General features: G+C 39.6%; 1 protein-coding gene across 1 annotated transcript in view; it reads right to left on the bottom strand.

The window, feature by feature from the left end:
* Window positions 1-1,394: 1,394 nt before the first annotated feature.
* The window catches only part of GLB1 (galactosidase beta 1), a 41,368-nt gene continuing 23,579 nt past the window's right edge, over window positions 1,395-19,183 (bottom strand). Inside the window, exons 11-16 of the mRNA XM_059486257.1 lie at window positions 18,084-18,158; window positions 12,509-12,598; window positions 11,305-11,418; window positions 10,187-10,318; window positions 6,624-6,863; window positions 1,395-2,881 (exon numbers count right to left, since the gene is read on the bottom strand). Coding sequence (XP_059342240.1) covers window positions 2,621-2,881; window positions 6,624-6,863; window positions 10,187-10,318; window positions 11,305-11,418; window positions 12,509-12,598; window positions 18,084-18,158 — 912 coding nt within the window. The 3' untranslated portion in view covers window positions 1,395-2,620. The remainder of the gene's footprint in view (window positions 2,882-6,623; window positions 6,864-10,186; window positions 10,319-11,304; window positions 11,419-12,508; window positions 12,599-18,083; window positions 18,159-19,183) is intronic.

Genomic DNA, 19,183 nt, shown 5'->3' with positions numbered 1-19,183 from the left:
ACTCTGGACATGGCTGAACTACATTAGAGGACAGGTTAAAATGACTAACCAGCCTGAGGCTGCAAAGGAGGAAATGCCACACTGTCCTGTTTTGTATCACACTCAGTCCCAGCAGGACTCCATGCCCAGGCTAGGAAACCTAAGGTAAGTCCCAGGCATGTGCTGTGGGCACAGTGCCCCAGTGTGGGCACAGGCAGGGCACAACACTCAGCTGCAGCACCTGCAGACACATCCTTGGTAAAGCAGCAGCAACTGGCAACAGGTTCCTCCTGCTAGAGCTGTATTCTGAAGGTCCTTTGTCACAGGGACCTCCTTTCTGAACATTCAGATAATATGTCCAGCAGTGTTTCCAAGTAGGTAGAAGAGGATTAGGAATCGGGGCCACAATTTTCAGCTCTTTTCTGTGGACAGGAGACCACTTCACTGAAAGCAGTAAATAGGCAAGTATGCTAAAGAAGCTATATAGAGCCCTACTTGAAAAACTTTAAACCCATTCTTTCCACGTTGTTACTGTTATTCTTAGAACTAATCAGATGCATGTTTATAAATCTTGATGCAAAGCCCTTCTGCAGGTAATATTACATAATTTTCATGGTGAAAAGTGAAGTCTCACAGATCACACTACGTTTTCACAAGTACAACATAAAGAAGTTAGAGTGAGAACCAGGAGTTCCACTGCCCTCACAGCACTAACTGCCATACAAATAAAAATACTGCCAGCTGCAACAGCACTGAGCTTAAATAATACATTAATAGTACTGTCATTCTGCACACTCCAAGCCACAAAACCCATCAGTTAAAAACTGATTCTGTTTCATCCTTTACTTTCAAGGCCTAGTTCTGAGGTAATTAATACTTGATAATTAATTGCATGCAGAGCATATTCCAGATGCACCATAGGGATGGTGCCAAGAAAGAAAAAAATCTGTGGTCAGAGCAGACCATTCCAAGAATCAATCATGTCTGGGTACAGAACACACAGCCCTCAGACCCTGGAACTGACATTTGAGGTCCGAATTTACAAGCAGAACTGCTCTGTCCTGGATGAGCCACATTTGTCTCCTTTGGAAGTCCATCAAACGTGCCAAACATGCAGCAGTGGGTGGTGCTCTTTCACACCCTCTTCTCCAGTGATAGTATTGGTCCTCATCAGAGGAAACAGCCAGGATCTTGCACTGGCCATGTTAGAAAAGGGTGGCACCTCCAGTTTATGGTCAGCTCATCATAGCTGCTTCATTTTTCTTTGTACAGATCTTGGTAACAGAGAAAATTAACAAGACATTAACAAGAATAACTCCTCATCCACCGAGACTTTGCAATCTCATTTCTCTCTTAATATATATGCTCATAATTCTCTCATCCTTTTTTTCTTTCTCAAACACACAGAGGAAGAATTTAATCTTTAAATAATCATTTTAATAATGTCAGACAAAAATCAAAGGAAGAAAATACAGATTCTGAAAATACTTGATTTGATCATTTTCTGTTGTTTAAATATCACCATGGAATTTGCATGACTGACACCAAAATCACAAGAATCAAAAAGAAGATTCTGTCTTCAGAAAGTCAAATGTACTGATGGAGTTTGTGCATTTTTGCAAATATCAGTCACTTACAAAGACCATCAGTTTACTTGAACAAAACAACTGATGTGAATTAATGACCAAAAGAGAAATAAAATTCTTTAACTTAAAGCATTCCACTTCCAAGGTGCTGGCCTATGAAAAGCAGGTACACCATGACGAATAGGGAAAAAAAAGAAATAAAACAAACAAACAAACCAGAAAAAACCCAACTCAAACTAAAAAAAAAAAAAGAAAAAAATTCATAATTTTAAAACCACATTCTGCAGGCAGGTTAGTCAGACGTTGTGGTTCCATCAAAGCAGCCTAAATTTCACTTGTCTTTGTACTTATCAATTTACTTTAAGTCTTCAGAGATAGCAACAGGGAAGCCATAAATTGGCTTTCCAAGAGGGGACAGATGAGACTCCATGTTACTGCTGTTGGAACAGCTGGCATCTGAATGCTCTCTTCCACAGTTTTTCTCACTGGTCCTATAAGAAATCAACTGAAATTTTCTGAAAGTCACTTGCATTAAAAAATGAGGTCCACTCAATGCTGGCAGTAAGCCAAATAAAATTAAAATTATGTTGATACTCTAATAAAGTGATTAGGCAAGCTAAAGGGTCTTGTCTATTGGCAGCTCTGACTTACCAGTTCATTTAAGTGAAACCAGCAAGGTAGTGGGGGCTGCACACCTTTTGTGGCTCCTCTCTCCCGTTGCAAAACATGGTGAAAAATAAAAGCATAGGAAGGTTACTGCATATAAGCAGAGTACAAGGACTACATTTTCACTAGGCTGATGAAAACATTACCTTCCAGTTGAGTGCAATTTCACAGTCCAAGGCAAATTTCAAAGCTCCAGCTTTTATTTTTAAAAAGAAATTCAATATTTAACGGAGAGATTTTAAAAAAATGTATATCTTTGAAGGATTTAAGAAGTTGCCTCACCTAAACAACCTCCCTTTTTCGAAGACCCTTTTTCGAAGATGTGTTACACAGAATGGTTTTAGGGAAAGAGAAGCAAAGGGCAGAGGGTGGAATAAATACTTGAATCATTATAGATGCTTTGTCCACATCTCTCTAATAAAGAGTGGGGGTTTCTCAGTTTCATGCAGAAGGGTTGCATTGATATTAGGTTCATCTACAAACTCTATGTCGCACGCCTGGGCGCTGCAGGGAGAGCGCTCCAGCTCCAGCACTGTTATGTTGTTTGGCGCCGAGGCAACGAGCACATTCCTTGGAACATAAAGGGTCAGCTGAGGACCACGGGCTGGCCAGTAGCGACCAAGATTAAAGCCATTGATCCAAATTTGCCCCTGTCAAGAGAGAAAGAAAAAATAACAACATTTTAATAATCTGTCAGAGGTGAAATGACAAAATAGGCTTAAGCATAACATTCTTAATATAGTAACTGAACTCCTTTCACCTTTCAGTTTGATTGAACACAAGGATAGAAAATCTATGCTAATGACAGTCAAAAGAACCCCAATTCCCTGAGCAGTCAAAGCCATTGCTAATATTTAAAAAGGAAGTGGTAAAATACTGCAGCAACTCCAAATATGACAATAACTAGAAAACAATTGCCGGCTCCTTGCACTGATTTTTGCTCCAAGTTTAAGACCAAAACAAATCCAAAAACTGTATTTGCTTGAAGCTAATTGTTAAAAGGAGAAAGAAGTCACAGAAGAAAAAAGCAGATCATAAGGCTCTTATGGTTTTCTGTACAAGTATAAGACTACAACACCTTGGTAGTCCCAGTTCTGTGATTTCGAAATCACAAGATACAGCTTGTCTAGACACATGAAATTCAGATCTCTCTTTTACTTGTAATAGCTTGGTCGACAAAAGTACTTCTGCAATCACACTGCAATAAAAGTACTGTTGTAGTTACACACAACCATTAAAAGCCTTGGGATCTCCTAGTATTATTTTAAGTACTATGAAATTGTAGCATACAAATTTTTAAAACTGCTTTTTATAGTTGAAGTGGTCAGAACCCCTAGCTCAAAATAACATACTAACATCATAAATACCTTAAATTCAAAAGATTAAAATAAATGGGCAAGGAAAAAAGTAAAAAGTGAAAACACTAATTTATCTACAGACACACTGAAGTGACATAAATGCAGATTTTTCCAGAAGTCCATAAATTGACAGGCTGCAGAATGTTTAGTAAAACTGTAAACTGACTCCTACTGAGTTGAGCTATGTCTTGGCTCTCAAGACAGAGGGAGGATATAGTGCTGATTTGCATAAATATTTTGGTTTTACTCCTCCAAAGGGTCCTTTCACTGTGTATCAAACAAGAGTTTAGTGTCAAGAAAAGGGATGGAAACAGATAACTGCGTCTGTGTTTCTCCCTCTTGCTTTGGCCTTTGGTAATCAAAACAGAGGAAAACCAGACTCATGGCATGGATGTACAAGGATAAACATAATAAAATTGTCTGAATCAGTGGAAAGTAGGATTTTTACTGCATTCAGTGACTTCTAAAGTTGTTTGGGATAGCTGATATCAGAATATTTTAACACAATTTACAGAAGCAGAAATGTAATATAACAAGTATTGCTGGTTCAAGCTGCTTTAGAGGTATTTTTCTAGTGTTTCTTTCTTCAGGTATTTATGAAAATAAATTTTACGAACTCACAAGAGAAACTTTTTAAGGAGTTAGTAACATGCAAATGCAGCTGAATTATTTCACCTCTGTATCCACTTCCGTGGTATAAGATCCTATCTTGCACTGTTCTACCAAGGTGTTAATAAACCTTGGCCTCAAATGCTTTTTTTTAAAATCAAGTTTGTCTTTATTCAAACACACTACTCTCTGTAGTAGGTCTAGAAGAAAACATGGCATGAATGCAAGTTCCCCACACACAAAATGGATGAGTGAGTGTACCCACTAGACTGTGGCCCTCCTCTCACAGAGAATGACAGCAATCTGTGGGAAGTAGGTGTTTAGTGTGGGAATCAACTGCAGTAGAGTTCTGATGCAGGAGATATGATCAGACAGGTCTCTGTTTCTGATCTGAATCAGTCACTGGCTGTAACTCCTTTTTCCAGTAAAGCTAAGAACTTACATTTCTCAACTTCAAACTGGCTTTCTTACCACTGCAATTTCTAAAGACTCAGGAATTTGTAAGCCCCAAACAAGAAAATTATGACATCATATCTACTAATAAATACGCCCTAGACAAAATAAAAGAGGGAGGAACTTCATCTTCACTAGCAAGATTTCCTTTAGCAGGGACAGCAATTATAGCCCATGATTCCACAGAAAACAAGAACAGTTCTGACTCCAAATCCTCTTTTCTTTTGAAGAAAAAAAGGTCCAGTAAATCTAAATATTCACTCAGTGGCGTGTATGCTTAAGGGCATTGTGATTCCTCATGTGGAGGGTGGAGTAAGTTTTATTACTACTGAAAGGTTTAAAAAGCACTGAAGGCAAGCCACAACACAGGTTAACACTGTTCATACTGCACCTTTCCTTCCAGGCTGTCCCTCATGCTATATTCCTTGCCTTTGCAAAGGCAGAACCCATCATTAGGACTTTAAGTTTTCTTGGTAAGTGCTGCTTCTGTGGTTTTTCAACTACTCAGACAGGTGAATTTTAACTCCTGCTAAGAGTCCCACTCCACACTTAAGTAATTTACACAGTGCCATGCAAGGAACTAAGGCACACATACAGTGACTGGAATTTATACCCATCTACCTTAAAGGCATTTGCTCATTTGTAAAATTATCTGAAAGTCTCAGTTTCCAGGTATCTTACTTCAAACTCTCATCCAATCCATATAAAGCTTGAAGGATAAATTCAACACCCAAACTAAAGCTCATCTGGAATCTCTCCCCAGGACTGCTTTACAGGGTAAACAAACTACATAGAACAGAGGTTTTCATGGATCAGAGTAAAAGATTTCACCAGTACCTAAGATTCTTGGACTACCTTGCCATTTTAAAACTGGCATGTGTGGCCACCTCACTTCCTGAAGAAGATTTATGACTGATAGGGTCACAGAATTTACTAAAAAGGCATAAGATACCAGTTGCCATGAGAAAAAAGCTATTTTTTCAATTTTATTCAGTGATTGTGTGACATGCACTATACAGGGACAGGGACTAAGACAGACTTTCTCATCTAAGCTCAGTGTCAGCAACACCAAGAGCATGCAATAAATCACAGCCTACTGCATATTGTGAAGTGCTTTAACCACTACAATACTGGCAGTGGAGACAGACCAAAAGCAGTTCTTTCTCCTACTTTATTTTAATAGCAGTAAATTAATTGTTTCAGAAAAGAACAATTTTGCTACTTAACACTGCCACAGGCATTTCCCTAAAGCCTGGAGTTAAACACTTAGGCTTCCAAAGAGTAGCAATTCAGTGCACACACTCTGCTCCCTGTGCCTCCCACCAGGAGCAGCTGAGCTGCTCCTCACCCATCCTGCATGCTGGTGGTTTCAGACATGGCACTATGAAAACACACTCCTTCCTGCTCTAGCTACACTCCAACCCTGTGAGAAATTCCCATTGGCAAAGATCTGCCCACAGCTTCTCACAGCAGTGCTTCCTCATCCATTCAGTCCAGATACAGGCAACCATGCACTAGATCCACATCTGTGGCACACCATCAGCCACAGAATCCAACACTCTTTATGCTTTGCAACAGGATCCATAGTTCCTAACATAGCACCTCAAATATGATCCAAAAAAACTCCCTGCACAACCAAATGCAACACTTCTAAACAGCCTGACAGTTAATCTTACTGCTGAAAAACTTGGGTGCATTGGTTCAGTTGTTTTGGTTTGGGGTTTTTTTTTGTGATGCTCCACTTAGTACATCAACACCATGTATCTTCTGAATATGTTTCCCTTTTCTTCATGTTTCATCCCCAGATTTATTTAAAGCAAAGAATCCATTTCTTAGTCATTTAAATAAATTTGAGACACCCACCTCTATGACCAACGTCTACCCATCTAGGAGAGGTGGACTTTGATTGTCCATAGAAGTTTCAGTAGCTTTTTAAGTGGACTTTGAGGTTTTTACAGCAAAAAATGTGTACCTTTGTCCAACCAGGAAAATTGACATAGGTGTCCTGTGGCAAGTCTGGAATCCCTCCAGGAATTGAAAGAGTACCGGTGTAAAATGTAGGTACTTCATAACTCAGTGCTTTGACAGTAGATGAGTTCTGGTTAGGAAGGGGATAAATAATGTCATAGTTCACTGCTCCATCTATGTCTAGAGGATAGATTTCCCATCCAACAAGTATATCTTCAGCAAGAGTTAAATTTGAAACTAGACCCTAGGAGAAAGAAAAAAGAAACAATACAAAAATATAATTAGCTGATGTTATTGAAGTTATTTGGGTGTAACTATAAATCAGTCACAAATAAAAACTGAATCAAAGTAACAGCTGGCTCCCAATCTGTGTACAAAAACCACAAGCATCTGGTCTTCACCAAGTTATAAGCTTCGCTTAAAAATAAAGGGCTTCATTTATTCTCTGTGAAAGATCTGTTCCTCTTCAGAGCTTCAGGCTTTCATTGATACATAAGAGTTTTTTTTTAAATTCTTTTGCTGTAACTGGAAAAATTTCTGTTTTGCTTTTACATGGACATGATTCCAAAACCTGAGGCTTAATAAAAAGGAGAAGCAACATTAAATGTCATTAAGCCTGAGATACCATCGCTTGGTAACACTGAGTCATTAACCCAAGACATTAAACTTGCAATAGCAGAGAAAGTGGTATTTACTTCCCGCATATCTTCTCCAGACAAGATACAGTACAGTAAAATCAATGGACATGCCCAATTCAGTGAAATGCTTTCAGCTTACAGCCAGCTTCAAGCCCATGGAATCCCATCTCATTCCTATGGGACCATGTACACAGGGGTTCACAGCACACTGGGGTGCTTGCACACCGAATGCCAAAGCAAGGTTAGGTCATCATTTAAGAAGAATGAAAAGAACATGAAGTTACCCCTGCACACACCCTAACCTTGTTACAGTAATGGTTCCTAAAGCAGTGTTTCAGGGCAATGCAAGGGGCTGGTTTTAACTGCTCGACCCTGCACAGAAGCTGGTTTTCACAGCTGGTGCAACACTAGTTATGTTGCAAACATCACATGTCAAACAGGAACAAGCTAACCACAGTCTCCATGGCTTTGGAGAGCTAATACTATGTCGTGTGTCTGCTGTGATATCTCCTAAGCATTGCACTGTCTCCAAAAAGCTCACCACCTGTATGAGCACTAAGTGGTTTTCTCTTCCTTTACCTAATGTCCACTACAGAACAGGAGCTTATTTTGCTTATGTCAAAAAAATATCTGCAAGTGTCAAAAGTTAAGTGACAAAACTTTTCTATACAACCTAGACTCTATTCTCTCTAGCAATCAATTGAAGTAATGCAACATAACTTTAGCCTGAACTTTCTAACCTGCCTCCCTAAGCTATCCGTAGTCACTATCAACAGAGTGATTTTTCAAATTACATTAAGTACATACTGAACATTCTTACTTAGGTCTGCATAAGAATACACATTCAATGATCCTTATCTGGAGAAGATTTATAGGAAGTAAATACCACTTTCTCCGCTATTGTACAAGTTAATGTCCTGGGCTAGTGACTCAGTGTACCAAGATGTGGATATACATTTTCCGAGTAAAACGGAGATATAGGTGCCAGTGTGCATGTGAATAGACACATAAAATAACAAAAACCACACTCTTCCTTCCTTTGTGTCTTTTAACAACTTGACTTAGATCAACAGGATGTTTTAAAACCAAAATCCTCTAAAGATTCCTTCCCAAAAGCTAGATGCCTAGTTCCATCTCAAGCTCAAAAAAGTGATGAAACTCCAGCCAAACAAAACCCTGAAAACCTATCCTCTTTGTTAAAAAATGGAAGGCTTCACAAGACAGGAATCTCTTCCCCTAATTGATTTTCAAAACCACATGGATTTTTAAAACCCAAGGTATAATTACACCCAGTTTTCAAAATCAACATGAAGGAGAGCATGAGGGATGGAGTCTACAGAAAGAAGCAATGCACGTAGTCCAAAGCTACCCAAAGAAGGCTGCCTTTTCTACTCAGAAAGATCCTGCTTTTAGAGGATTATTTTCCCTGTGGACATGTCTCTTAATCCTGCTTTCACTCTTATATGGTTAAAAGGTATAAGTGTGAATTTCAGCTCAACCACAGCAACTGAGCACCTCATTAATCCAACCTCTACTCTCTTTCCTTAATTTAAAACTAAGCATATAGGTTTCCTTATCATCTGACTGTTAATAAATTATTAATTAATTAGTTAATAAAAGCCATGTCTCTGCTGCCTCAACATGAAGGCAAAACACTGGGGTACCAGCTTCCTTCCCCTGCCACTTAGATAAAGGCAAAGTACCTTGAAGAGACAGTATGAACTGAATTGTAATGAACAATTAGCACTACTGCTACCTACTGCATCCTAATAATATCAAAAATCAAGAAAAAGGAAAGCTGTGAACTGTACACAGCAAGAACATAATACAAGACTCACCTCTAAAGCACTCCTGTCTTTTATTGACTGTTATGCAGCACTGGGGATCCCATTAAGTCTAAAACCAGAAAAGTTTACTTTTTGCCCCTGCCCTTCCTAGGGCTACATTAGTGGTACCTCCATGGTATGGGGTTTACATGGCAAGGGTTTGTTAGCAATGGGAGCTGCAGTGGGGACTCTTCTGAGAAGATGCCAAAAGCTGCCCCATGTTAGACAAAGACAGTTCCAGCTGACTCTGGAACAGACCCATTGCTGAGCCCATCAGTGATTCTGAGAGCATCTCATTGATGACATATTTAAGAATAAACTGAGTTCCCCAAGTTGAGTTTGTTTTGACCATGACAGTAATTTCTGAATGATCCCCTTGTCCTTATCTTGAACCACAAACTCTTTATTGTATTTTCTCCCCCTCTCCTGTTGGTGGAGGACGAGTAACAGAATGAGCACAGCCAAGGCCAACCCACCACAGCCTCTCATGCATGGAGGTGACAGTCCTGAAGTATAGCACACACTCAGAAGCTCTGTGATAATAGTAACACCAGGTCAGTTTGGGTGAACTGGCACTTTTGCATGCTGAAGTGCTCATGGACAGCCTTTCCCAGCCACACACAGAGTACTGCAAGGGTACACTGCTGCCAAATGAAATGGGGCAAGAAGAAAGATACAACAGGGTATTTATGTACACATACATACATCCTCCCAGCCTCCAAAAGCAACCCCAGGATTCACAAGCCTCAAAGTGCAATCAAGTTCTGGACCAATTTCCCACTCATTTTTGGAGTTTATAGAAACAATTTTAATACTACTATTTATAAACTCATCTGAACCGGAAAATCTTGTGGGTAGCACTTTGGCTGACCATGTAAGCGAACAAACAAAAAAAGTTCAAAAGATGTCTAGCAGCTTTTAATTTCACATTGATTCTGGTGTCTGGAAAACTCAGATGGAAACTACTAACTAGTTATATTTTAGGTAAAGTTACAGCTGCCTAATCCTGACCTTTTTGCTCTTCCTAATTCATTACTTTCTTTTTAACCTGTGGAAAAGACGAAAAGCCATCACAATCCAATAACTCAATAGATTTTACTTACCTTAAAGTCATTATTGTATCTACCAAAGTTGACTCGGCCCATATTCTCTACCAAAATGTCCAGATTTGCTCCAGCTTGCCCAGTTATATTTATCTTAAGTGATTTCTCCCTTTCAAGGATACCCTGAGGTACCTATATGAATTGCAACAAGAAGAAGAAAACAATAAACACTAAAACCCAAGAATGCCCTCTTATTTTTTCAACTTGCATGAAAAGATTAAAAGTGCAAAGGAAAAAAAAAGAGTAAAGAAAATCCCTTTCCTCTCCATCTCCTGCATGTGAGCACATGCACACACAAAGGGCTTCTACATCAACATTCACATTTCACTACATCAGCTGGATGTGATAGTGGGTTTTGAGGCAACTGACTCACAAAAGCAAGTTCCCAAATTTAGTCCAGTGACTGAAAAGATTTTGGCAATATCAGTGACTTAATCATTGGCTTCATTTTCCAATTATGTGTGCAACAATATTTAGTTTTATTTATTCCTATTCCCACAACACAAGGAAAGATGAGCTTGATCTGGACACAAAGGTGATAAGAGTCCATATGTATCAAATATTAATTGACTGTAAAATACATGAATTTATATTCTCATCAAGCAAGGCCAAAACCCTGCTTATGGAAAGAAAGACTAAGTTTACATTCTGTACAATAAACTTTTTTTTTTGAAACTGTGGTTAGAAGCCAGTTCTATAAGGTAAGACATTGGCTCAGACTTTCTCCTTCTTCCATCCTCAAAGGAAGAAATAAGAAAAAACTAATAAAAAATTTGCAAATATTGCAGAAAAACACCAAGTATATATATCAGTAACATATTCCATAAACCTGCAAGTAAATCCATTCTCTAGGTCTTTTATTCACCTCAGTCATGAATATGTATCAACATTCAAATATGTCAAAAATGGCAAGATAATAGATAGTCATGTTTTCTGCAATACTAATTGGAACATCGGGTATGCACCAAGTCTATACTTCCTTATTTTCCTTGTGTGATTAAATATGATCAGTTGCTTTGGTGATCTGAAGAAAGGAGAAAAAAAAATCCAGTCTGCATCCTCGACTTTCATGAAGGCCACTGACGGCATAAATTAATACCAGCAAACAGTGATTTTACCCCATTGACAGAGACATAGGCACGATCATGGACTCCATTTAAAGTTGAAGACAGTGGTGTTGGTTCCACACAGTTCTTTGGAAGTGTAGTTCTATACAATACATATCCAAAATACTAGGAAAAGAAAAGAAAAAACCCCAACAGATTAATGAACCAAGTAATTCTGTTGTTTCAATTCAGGTCATGAATTAAAAATATCGCATGTTTCTGCCTACATGCCTGCACTGAAATGCTAACTTTCATTCACTTCAGACAGTGACTATCACAGATATCATTTCAGGTTAGAGTTTATTTTGACCTTTAGGTAATGGGTGACCTTTAGGTAAACTGGTGAAAATCCCTTTATAACTGAGTTTACACAAAAAACTTGTAAGTTCACTTCTCACTCAGTGCCCAGAAACTGATACATCCATCAAGTCAACATTATCTTGTTATCCATTAAATATTACATGGTTTACATCAGGAACATTTTGGAATAATTTTCACTAAGTTCCCCATCAGGAATGGAAAGAATATGCCATAGCCATTGCTGAGACCTTAGCAGGCTGAAGAGTTGGGTGGAGAGGTAAGTAACAAACTTCAAAAAAAGGCAAGTGCAGGGCCCTGCACTTGGGGAATAACAACCCCATGTACCAGCACAGACTGGGGGCTGATCTGCTGGAAGCAGCTCTGAGAAGAAGGACCTGGGGGTCCTGGTGGACAACAAGCTGTTCCTGAGGCAGCAGTGCCCTGGGGACCAAGGAGGCTGATGGTCCTAAGGACATTAAGAAAAAACATGGACAGCAGGTCAAGGGAGATGATCCCACCCCTCTTCTCAGCCCTTCTGAGGTCACATCTGGAATGTTGTGTTCAGTTCTGGGCTCCTCAGAAAAAGAGGACACAGAATTACTGAAGCAGATCCAGCAGAGGGCTATGAAGATGATTAAAAAAAAAGCCATTTTAAGACCTGAAAATTAATATTTCAGAGAGGAGAGACATCAAGGTGAAAGCCTAGACAGCACAGACACCTACATCCACAGGAAGAAGAAAGCCTCAGGTGCAAAACACTGTAGAATATGAAAAGGCCTCCAAAACAAAAATCCAGGACACCTTTATAATACTATTACTTGTGTCCTAGATAAAGTGTAAGACATGACATAAGAAGAGTAATACCACAGAGGGTTGCTCAAATAAACTCCAAAAAATTACTGTGAAGTGACCTCACCTGCTTTAGCTCAACAAAAGTCAATGGGTAAGTGCTTCTCACTGGACCAGAACGTGACAGTCCATCAAGAACCTCCAATACAGTGCCTGCCTGCAGCACAGAAAAGGCAGATACATGAAAGTTTCAGTTGAAATATAACAGCTGGCACATCCACCCATGAAATCAGCTAGCTCCATGTGTCCAGAAGGTTAACAAATATTTACACCATCCTTGCAAACATTTAAAATACAATATAGCAGACACAACTGATGAACTCTGAAACATGCCACATGTAGAGCAGTGTTTTAATAAAAACAGATGCTCTAATTTTGCTATGCATTCACAAAAATGAAAGTGACCCTTTATTATTTAACTAGAACTACCCCAGGAGTTTCTCACAAAAGTTGTATAAACAAACACAACTGCTCAGTATGATTAATACAAAGCAATATATTATCTAAATTTTGCTCAGTTATACTTAGAATCAACTAGAGAAAATGCCAGTGATTCCCACTGAGTTACTCCAGAATCATTCTGAAGTAAGTAGGGATACAGTTTAATTCCATCAAGAGCCATCCAAGATGAATTTACTCTATTTAGTCTTAAATGATTTCATGAACTCTAAGGCTGTAATTAAGTTGTCATATGTAAGTAGCTGGACTGGTTTTAATGAGACTGAAGGCAAGGTTTAGGCTAGTCACACACATAAACACCTTGCTGAATAGGGACTTAGATATGTAGAATTAAATTGCCTTTAATTGCCAATATGGAATATTCTACCCATCTATGATTCTCTCTCAAACACCATTATCAGTTTTAGGTTAGTTAAAATGCACACAATATGCCTAATGTCTTACAAGCTCAGAAAATCAATTGCATATGATTTTTCATGAAAGATGTCAGTAAGTTTCCCCAGAATTATTGTCACTGTTCAGTGATAACAACATATTAGACATTCAGACACCTCTCGTATACCAGATTTACATTCAAATGCTTAATAAAAAGGGTGTTTAAAAACATGTAAAACTATACTGTAAGAGTACTCACAGCAGTACAAACTTCTGAAGGTACTTAAATAACAGAAGTATTCAACAACTGAAAACTGAACTTTTGCAGAATTTACATGAAAGTTATACTGATATATTAATATGCACATACAGTATTTTGCAGTGATTTTGAACAGAAGCCAGCATGAATTGTCTATGTACACATAATTAAGTCTGCAGTTTTGGCTGGGATACAGTTAATTTTCTTCAGAGAAGTTAGCATGGGGCTGTGTTTTGGATTCTTGCTAAGACTACTGATAACACAGGGATATTTTGGTCATTGCTGAGCAGGGCTGACACAGATTCAAGAACTTTTCTGCTCCTCTCACCAGACAGCAGGCTGGGGATGCTCAAGAAGCTGGGAGGGAACACAGCCAGGACAGCTGACCCCCACTGACCAAAGGCATATTCTGTACCATTGATGTCATGCTCAGCAATAAAAGTTGGAGGAAAAAGGAGGAAGGAGAGACGTTTGGCATGACAGTGTTTATCTTGTCAAGTAACCAACACACACAAATTGTTCAAAAGGTGTGTGATGTGGCACTCTGGAACATGGTTTAGTGAAGAACACAGTAGTGGCTGGGTTAATGCTTGGACTCAGTAACCTCAGAGGTTTTTTCCAACATTAATGATGCTGTGATGGAGCCCTGCTTCCCTGGGAAGGCTGAGTGCCTCCCTCTGCAAAGGTAGTAGCAAATGAGCTCCTTATTTTGCTTTACTTATGTGTGCAGTTTTTGCTTACCTACAGAACTACTGTCTTTATCTCAACCCACAAGTTTTCACACCTCTACCTTTCTGATTCTCTCCCCCACCCTACTGGGGGAGAATGAGTGGCTGCAGGGTGCTCAGCTGCCTACCAGGATTAAACCACAACAACCATGTAGACACAGATCTAAACAGACTTCTGAAATGAGACTGTCTTAACTCTAGCTAGGAACAAGCAAGACATAAGGAAATAAAAGGTAACACCAACACTGTCTGGTGGTTGGGTCACCCTTACTAGCCCACAGCTAAGCATGTTCACTTGTGCAAGAAGATTGGTGGTCAAACATGGCTTGCAAAATTTTGATGAAAGTTGCTTGCTCTCATGTTTTCAGTTTAAAAGTCATACCTAAAATCGCAATCATTTTTCATGCAGTAACATCTCCCAAACATTCCAGACTGCATACATGGTCCACTCCTTATCCTGTGCTCCTCCAAGGGAGCCAGCAATGTTACAGCAATATGCAAATTTGTCATGCCACAGGAGAGATTTAGCTAAATCAGGTCTTCTACAAGAGCTGTGAAGCAAGAGATGCACAAACACTGACAAAGGTAATTTATAGAATTGAACAATTCTATGGGCTTTAATAGTCTTAGCCCTAGGTGGACAGCAAAACCAGAAATGACTACAAGCAGCATTAAGACATGGTCATCACTTGAATGAGCAACTAAGTGGCAATGAAAGCTGCTTTGTGCCTTGCTGACCTGTGTATTAGCAGCTTGTACATGTGCCTGTTGGAGTTTTTATTTTTAAGTCCCTGCTACCAAAGGGGCTTCTCTTCTGAATATGGGTCAACCAGGTATGATTCTCTTAGGGATTGGTAGAAGGTTGTTTCTTTGAAACTCCAGGAGTTTATTTTTGTTCAGCTTTTCAGTCTTTGGTGATACATACAAAAACAGCCTTCAAGACAAGATTTGGTCTTGCTGCACATTCCTGTTGACTGCTACTTAGTGGACAATCAGTACCACAAGAGAAATTTACCAGTAAACTTAAAAATTACAAATATTGTCAGGAATTTTTAAAAACAACCTGTAAAACAACAGATGACTGCTAAAAATAAAAGCAATACTTATTTAATCCTCCAAAGCAAAGTCTTCAAAACCAAGTCAAGCATGACAGAAAAAAGGAATGAAATAGCTCCAACAGGAATATCAACTACAGGCAGCATCCTGTTTGCTTAACCCCTTTCTAGCCCTAACACACACCCGCACTGCCTGCTACTTGCTATTGCTTGAGCTCTCCACATTTTAAGAACTGAATACTTCTCCAGAATTTAAAAGTCTGCAGGCTGCTGTGCTAGGGCAAGCACTTCCTTGTGACCAAGCACTTCTCAGGGGCCCCCAGGTGCTAACCAGAAACTATCACCTGCTCACAAGCCTGCACAACCACGTGGATACATCACAGGAACCAAGATTAATTTACTCTCCTCTGGAACAATGCTTCCCAAGTTCTGGGGCTTAAAGTCCTTAAAATCTATCATCTTGTTCACACTTCTACTGTGGTTCTGCCTTTGCTTGCCCTCATTCCTCATCTTCAACACTTCTCTTCTGCATCTGTGTAACAAGATTTTTTCCATATCACCTGCTTTCCTGCCTTTGCTCTTACATAGCAATGTCAGCATACAGCATCTTTTAAGAAACTGCATTTTTCCCACCCAGTAAGATTCTTTAAATGAATTAATAGCTCAGAATGAGTAACTGTCTCATCAGGGGAGTTGATACTTAAGGACTGAACTACCACAGAATATCTTGAGGAAAAAAAAGATAGAGAACATCTTGCTCTGGTTACATGTACCTCTTTAAAGTACATTCATATGACCCCTAAAAATACTCCAGAGTCTCCTTTCTCTCATCCTTTCTGCAAAAGTGTCAGGGGAGTTGGTTCACTGGAGTAGACACAATGCTCTCTATGGCAGACTGACTGCTGGACCTCAGCTGTGGAGTGAAAATCCACACAGTACCTGTGTGAGCACTGACTGTGACTGCAAATGACATAGCTAGGAAGTTTACTGTTACCAAAGCTAAGTGCTATTATTTAGAATATTCCCTCTCTGATAGTCACCAAAATACATTAAGGCTTCTTCATACAACAAGGTGTATTGGAGCTGGTTCCAGCTAGAGCTAGAAAGGAGTTGGGAAAGCAGCTTTGAGCTGGCACAGTACAAACCCTCTGTGATTGGAGACTTGACTTGTGTTGCAGGGTAACCCAGCAGAGCAAAAGCTAAGCAGTGGGTCACAGAGCAATAGGCCACCTTCTTCACAGAAAACAGTTCCAGAGGCTCTCAGTGCAGATGGCACTATATGTACAAGCATGACAGGAACCTTACATCTGGCAGTTAAGACATGCCATCTGCATTCCTAAAACTGATGTCTGGAGAGCGAAATGCTTCCTCTCAAAAAATCACAAGGTGTAGAAGGGGCAGATCAGATCAAAGATGCAATATTTGACTAAGTTTGGTCATCTGACTCTTGCAAGAGTCCAGCAGCATTTCCTGAAGGCATGAAAGAGAAAGTTTTTCATTCTACTGAAACTGGACAGCCTTATCTGAGAGCCACAGCCCATGACAAGATGGGAGAGTCAAGATCTGATAACTGGGCTGCCAAGTGCTCACAACCAAAGACAGCAGCTATGGCGGTGGGTGTAGCGATAAGAGCCTATAATTAGTCACTGCTGCCAGTTCAGTGAAACCTCATCTGGGAAGAAGACACTCAAAGGTTGTTGAAAGTGATACAGATCTCTTTCAACTTCACAGATGAACCACTTTTATGCAAACAGTTCTTCTGCCCACCACTTGAGCGGAATGACTTGAAAATGCCTGCAAAGCCTTATCGCTACTAAATTTTGCAATGCTTCAGTTGCAGAGATGAGATACCTGACTAACTGGAAAAATAACTGCCAAATTGAAATTACAGAGTGTGAAATCAGAGCATTAGGAGTTACAGTATCTAGCACATCAACTGCAGTAATCCTCCCTCTCAAAACTTGTCTGTGCCCAGCCGAAAGAATGTAGCCAAGTTCATACCTGCAGGGTCCTCTGTTGCCCATTAAACCATCCACTTCACTCACAGCAGGAACCTAGTTCTCAAGTGTATCTCACAAAAAATTGTCCTCGGTCCTAAAATGATGGTGCTGCAGTCAAACCCCAGATACTTGTGAGCTGACCAGCTATACCACTACTGTCACACAGGCTGGGTTCTGAGTGCTTAGTTCTGTGTGCTTTTCCCTTAGCAGGAAACCAATTTAATTTCTCTCATCAGCTACAGATCTTGTCAGAAACTTTATCAATAAAACTTTCAAATTTATCAAAAATATTCCACATTCAAAATTTAAAGGTCTTGAAGTATTTTAAATACATATATCCTACTTTTCCTTCCACTTTAGAGGCATCATGAGCTACAAAAACACTTTGCTGTAAGTCTCATGGTAATATTCCCCCAGCTACATGAGTAATCCCCCAGCTACTGATATATGAGTAATCTTAAACAACTATGAATCTGTTGTGTTAATAATATATTAATTTCAGTTCAGCAAAGCTTCAGGCACATACTGCATATTGTACACACTATCTTTTTACAGCCAGGTAAGATGCATTTGATCATTTTCTAACATGGGCATGATTCCTAATTCCCAAACTCTCCCTCCTTCCTGAAAGTTTGCTTTCAAGGTTTTCCTCTTTATTTTGTAGGATATCTAGAGCCTGTTGTGACACCCTCATAAATATTTTTAATAAAAAGCAAACAGGGAGCATCATGAAAAGATACACAGTGTATTACAGATGTTAATTTACCTTCTGCAGGCGAACCTTCCCATATGCAAATTTGGGTGTTGTTGGAGGGATAAGACCTTCTGGTAACTCCTTATACTAGAAAGAGAAGGAGAAAAAACACACACAAACACACACAAGTTAAATACAAACACACTTTAACTGAATTCTCACTTTACACTTCACAACTTACAGAATTATAACTTTGGCTAAAAGTAAATAACCCCCCTAGAGGCTACAGATGTATCTAGTCTTCAGATGGAGGGTTTTTTCTTTTTTCAAAAGAAAAAAATTGACTTGATCACATATGGTGAAAAATTTTTCATAACCATTCGACATTAGGTAAAGTAAAAAGCATAATTAACAAAATGAACTACCAAAATTCCCAATGCCCTTGGAGCCCTCCTGTGGCTAGAGCCTGAGTTACTCTCTTCCACAGCTTTTCTGCAGTCCTCTCCCAGTTCATGGGAGCTTGAGTGAACCTTTACAAATCTGTAAGACATCTCACCCTTTGTGAGCAACACTTCCTTATAGGAATTACTACCTCCAGTACCTTTCCTCTCAGTGTTCCTCCAGTGTTACCTTTCCTTTCCATGATCACCACCTGCTACTCCATTACTGCCTGGGCTGGGGTCTTTGAGAAACAAGCCTGGAGACCACAGCTCCATTAACTCAGCTCCATGAACCTCTGAGGTCCCATCTTTAGCTTCCCTCTGTTCCTGTTCTAGACACCTGTCCAGTCAGTCACAGGGAAACATGACAAAGAAACGCTCTGACCACCCATCCACTTCTGGTTGCTTCTTGTCCTATACTTTTAAGAATGATCACCATAAATCAGCAGAGAAAAGGGATGAAGGGCCTCCACTCACCCACTACTTTCCTGGACACCCTTGAGATGTGGCAGATGAGACAGTGGCTTTCTGCCCAGTACTTTGGCCTTCTCCTTTCTGTGCCTACAACCTTCTTTTCTCCTTGCCATCATCACCTTCTCCCCTCCTGCCACTATTTAATAGCCACTCTTCCCATCTGTTCTTTCATTAGCGAGGCATGGCCTGTCTGCATATCAGAGAAAAAACTTCTGCAGATGAGATACCCATATGAACAAGCAATCCAAGACTACATTC

This window comes from Ammospiza nelsoni, chromosome 1, assembly GCF_027579445.1.
Source record: "Ammospiza nelsoni isolate bAmmNel1 chromosome 1, bAmmNel1.pri, whole genome shotgun sequence".
Lineage (NCBI taxonomy): Eukaryota > Metazoa > Chordata > Aves > Passeriformes > Passerellidae > Ammospiza > Ammospiza nelsoni.
Note: the sequence above shows the minus strand (reverse complement) of the source record. Positions and strands in the feature narration are given on the sequence as shown.